At 47.3% G+C, this 4,849-nt stretch overlaps 1 protein-coding gene across 1 annotated transcript; it reads right to left on the bottom strand.

The window, feature by feature from the left end:
• Positions 1-449: 449 nt before the first annotated feature.
• LOC310956813 (uncharacterized protein) lies at positions 450-4,026 on the bottom strand (the record flags this gene model as incomplete). The annotated part of the gene is made up of 3 exons (XM_083927185.1): positions 450-964; positions 2,206-2,602; positions 3,985-4,026. The coding sequence occupies 3 exons, from the start codon at positions 4,024-4,026 to the stop codon at positions 588-590; spliced, it is 816 nt and encodes a 271-aa protein (XP_083783311.1). The 3' UTR covers positions 450-587.
• Between the last annotated feature and the right edge of the window lie 823 nt (positions 4,027-4,849).

The raw sequence follows: 4,849 nt of genomic DNA, 5'->3' as shown, positions 1-4,849 counted from the left end.
ACTCGCCATGGGAGAGGACGGGTAGAGGAGGGGGGGCGGCGAGGAGGTGAAGGGGGGTGCGGGGGGAGCAGAGGGGGGCGGGGTCCTGCCGGGCTCGTGGTCCCGCCTCCTCTGGTGCGTCTTGGCGTGCCTCTTGCGCTCGTCACTACGCGCGAACTTGCGTCCGCACTCTGCGCAGGCGAAGGGCTTCTCGCGGGTGTGCGTGCGGATGTGCGTGGTCAGGTGGTCGCTGCGGCTGAAGCTGCGCATGCACACGCGGCACTGGAACGGGCGCTGGCCCGTGTGCACGCGCACGTGACGGGTCAGCTCGTCCGAGCGCGAGAAGCGCCGCTCGCAGCCGTCGGCGGGGCAGGCGTATGGACGCTCGTGCGGCGGCGTCCTGCACTGACGGCCCGTGGGGGACTTCCTGGTCCGGCTGGGCCTGGGGAGCTGGGCCTGGGGGGCGGGGCCGGTCTGGATCTGCGAGGAGAACGCTTTGATGGTGGAGAGCGGCGTGAGCGGCGTGAGCGGCGTGAGCGAGTTCTGTGTGAGCACCGGCTTCTGGTCCCGGATCGGGCCGAGCTCTCCGTCCTGGTGTGGCGGCAGCGTCAGGACGTAGTCCGGGAGCATCGGCACCACCAGGGGCGGGGGCGAGAGCCTGGGGGCGGGGTAGGCGGGGGCGGGCCCTGTGGCTGGGGGGCGGCGGTGTGCGTGTACGGTGGAGCGGCAGAGAAGACGGAGGTGACGTCGCCGGAGCAGCAGCTGAAGCCCGGCTGGGACGGTGGCGATGATGTCACTGATGACGTCACCGGCGATGAGGAGCAGGCGGGGGGAGGAGCCCCGACGCTGACCAACCCCGTCAACAGGCTGAGGAGAGGCTCCGCCCACAGGCCGCCGCTGCAGCCGGGCTCGAAGGAGAAGCGGCCGCTGAACGCCCGCGGCGTGAGGCGAGGGGCGAGGGGGGCGTGGCTCTGCAGCTCCGGCTCTGAGACACAAACAAACAGCTGATGACATCACCGCACACGGCCGCTCTGATTGGCTGAGACGTAAACAAACAGTCACAAGGTTCTACGGGACGCCGGCGCCACGGGAACACGGGTTTAATGATTTAGTGTCGAGAAACAAACAAACAAACTTCTGATTCTTTGTTTTCTGAATTTTCCAAAACAAAAGAAAATAAAAAATGAAATACGTTGTTAAATTAAAGTCACTAAATATAATAAAATTAAAAATTAATAAATAAACTTTATTATTTACTTTTGTTTCATTATTTACTTTAAAACAACAAAGTTTCAGCTGTTTGTAAAAATGGAAAATTAAACTTTACAAAAATAAATGAATAAAAAGCATCAAAAGTATTAAAAATAAATGTTAATTATTTAATGTGAAATAATTTAATTTGCTGTTTTATTTAATAAGTTATTAAAATAATTAAAACAGAAAAATAAACTTAAATCACATTTGATCCTGAATGAATTCATGTTTAAATTTACTTTAATATGATTTTTTAATGAAAGTTTTTATATTTTATTCTTGCAGCTGCAGCTTCCACATTTATATTAATATTTATATTAAATTTAAATTATTAATCTGTGTTTATCGAGTTTTCAAATTCATGTTTTGAATTAAATATAAATAAAAAATCTTCCTGGAAATAATATTCTTCCATAAAAGTCAGAAATATTATTATTTTATTATTGTTTTGAAGTTTATATTTGATCAATTAATTAATTAATTCCTACATTTATTTTTTAGTGTTATTTTTCTGTAAATTTTATGTAATATTATATTTTTTATTGAGTCATTCGTTTATTTATTTTTCCATTTCTTATTTATTTTGCTTAAATATCAATGAAAGTCACATTTGATTAATTAAAGAATAAAAACATTTATCATTTTCTGTATATTTTATGTTTTTATTTTATATTATTATATATTATTATTTTATGTAAAGAGTTGTTGCATTTTTTACTTTTCATATGTTTTATCTGTGTTTTTATTTTTAAATTATTATTTATTAAAATGTAAAGCATTTGAAATTTTTTATAAACTAACTGAAGCATGTTAAAATATTTATATACGTTTTTTCAAACTTTTTTAAACAACATGAAACTCCATGGTGGTCCCGGTTCCCCCGGTTCCCCCGGTTCCCCCGGTTCCCCCGGTTTCCCCGGTTTCCCCCGGTGTCCCAGCCCCGTGATGACCTCTCCCCTCCCCGCTGCTCACCTCCGTACTCCCCGGGCTCCAGGCTCAGCTGCCCGGCTCCCTCGGCTACAGACGCCGCCAGCAGCGAGCCTCCGGCGGCGGCGCTCTGCAGCAGCATGCGCAGCTCCTCCAGGCCGGGGAAGAGCCCCTCCAGCGGGGACAGAGGCGGCGGGAGCCCGGCCCCCGGCTCCGGGACCTGCTGCGGGGCGGAGCGGAGCATCTGAGCTGCTGCGGCCGGCGGAGAGGCGCTGAGGCCGGGCCGCTGCTGCTGCTGCTGCCGGGGGCTGTGGAGCTCAGAGGCGGCCAACGCTGGGGGTCGACGGCTCCGGTGCCCGCGGGTCTCGCGGTGTTTCCCGGTGTTTCCCGGTGTTGATGAGGTGTTCTCGGTGCTGCGGCTCAAACTCGAACTTGTCCGGTTCTGCACCGAGGATTCCCGGGTTTATAAAGACTCCTGCGTGACGTATGTTCCCATATAAGGCAGGGAGGAAGCCCATATTTGGTCACAGCGGAGCTCCGGTGCTCTCTGCTCCCCGTGCTGCTGCGGAGCCCCGGAGCCCCAGGGCTCCGGGGCTCCGGGGCTCCGGGGGCTCGGGTCCGGGGCTCCGGTGAACGGTGCAGGGGGGGGGGGGGGGGCACAGCTGTCCGGAAACCCCCCGCAGACGCGTCACAGCTCGGATCAGATTCTTTTAAGCTCTACGTCACATGGAGACGAGCCAGACGCGTCATCACTTCCGCGACCTTATTTGGGTTTGTTCCTGTTTCACAGCTGATCTGAGATCTGCTTCACTCAACACACACTTTAGACTTTATATTAATATTATATATATTTAAATATGCAGAAACATATTTATATATATTTAAAGTATTGAAATATATTTAGATGATATATTTAAAGTATATAAATAGATTCATACACCTCAGTTATGTATATAAATAGATTTAAATACTTTAAGTCTATAATATAAATGTATTTAGCAGCACAGACTTGAACTGAGGAACATCACTTCTGTGAAATACTTTTGCAAATCTATAAAACAATAATCAATAATCTGGATTCATGTATTTTACTCTGTTTTTGCTCTTTGTCTGTGTTTTATTGTGTTTGTGTCACATATTTATATTAGATGTTTAGGTTTAACTGTGTTAATGTCACAGTTGTATCTGATGTCTGTGTTCTGCTTTATCAGCTGCTTCCATGTGTTTGTTGTGTTTTAACTCTCACTTGTGTTGTTTTATCCTCATGTTTGTGTGTTTGTGCTTTTTCCTGTTTATGTTTTTCATGTTTAACGTTTTAAGAAATCTTAAATCTAACACACACACACACACACACACACACACACACACACACACACACACACACACACACACACACACACACACACACACACACACACACACACACACACACACACACACACACACACACACACACACACACACACACACACACACACACACACACACACACACACACACATTAATCCTGACGCTTAAATGATCAAAAAAAAGGTTCCTCTAAAGAAAGTATAATGTTTGAAGGATGCGGGATTTGAACTCGCGACACCTCGCATGACAGCGGGCGCTCTACCATAAAAGCTAATCATATGATGACGTCATACGGTGTGTAAAGAGTTATATATACATTCGCCCACTCACCGACCCGTCGCTCAGTCCCGGTCCCGGCCGTCCCTCCCGTCCCCCCGGGGGTGATGCGGTGATGTGGTCCCGTGTCCCCGGCGGTGATGTGGTCCCGGCCGCCCGGGGGGAGGATTTAATGCGCCGTCACTCCTGAACACGGACCGTAAACAAAGATGGGGGACGCGGCTCCTCGGGCGCCGCCATGTTGTCACTTTAAAGCCACCGAGCCGGAGTCTGCGCAGTAGAGACCATTAAATTCCCGCCGATTCTCGACGTAAACTTCCGGCCTACTGTTGCTAGGCGACTGTGGGGGGATTTAAAACGGCCACGTATGAAGCTAATTTAGCTTCATGATGCTAACAGACAAACGGCTTCTGTGTGACTCGTCATGTTACCGATAATAGGTTTGACCTGCTACCAGTGTGCTGAGTCATCCAGCTAACTTAAGCTAATGCTAATGCTAATGCTATGTAGAAACCGTGGGATTCCCCAAACAATAAATCTCTTTGTAACAAACATTAATGATGGTTTAATGTTTAGAGTTAATTTAATGTTTTCAAACTAAAGTCGAATAAATTTATATTGTTTTCATTTCTCTTTGTGTGACCAGAGCGCTCAACAGGATGCTAACACGCTAACATGCTAACACGCTGAGTTAGCCGTGTGCTAACCCTTTAGATCTGCTCTCCGTAAACACTGGAGCTGCTGCTCCTTCACAATAAAAGCACATCAATGTTGTCCAAACATTAATTTCACAATAAAAGCCCATCAATGTTGTCCAAACATCCAGGACCAAATTTCAGTCCTTCACATTAAAAGCCCATCAGTGTTGTCCAAACTTCAGTCCTTCACAATAAAAGCCCATCAATGTTGTCCAAACTTCAATCCTTCACAATAAAAGCCCATCAATGTTGTCCAAACATCCAGGACCAAATTTCAGTCCTTCACATTAAAAGCCCATCAGTGTTGTCCAAACTTCAGTCCTTCACAATAAAAGCCCATCAATGTTGTCCAAACTTCAGTCCTT

This window comes from Echiichthys vipera (assembly GCF_963691815.1).
Source record: "Echiichthys vipera genome assembly, chromosome: 14".
In the NCBI taxonomy this organism is placed as follows: Eukaryota; Metazoa; Chordata; class Actinopteri; order Perciformes; family Trachinidae; genus Echiichthys; species Echiichthys vipera.
Note: the sequence above shows the minus strand (reverse complement) of the source record. Positions and strands in the feature narration are given on the sequence as shown.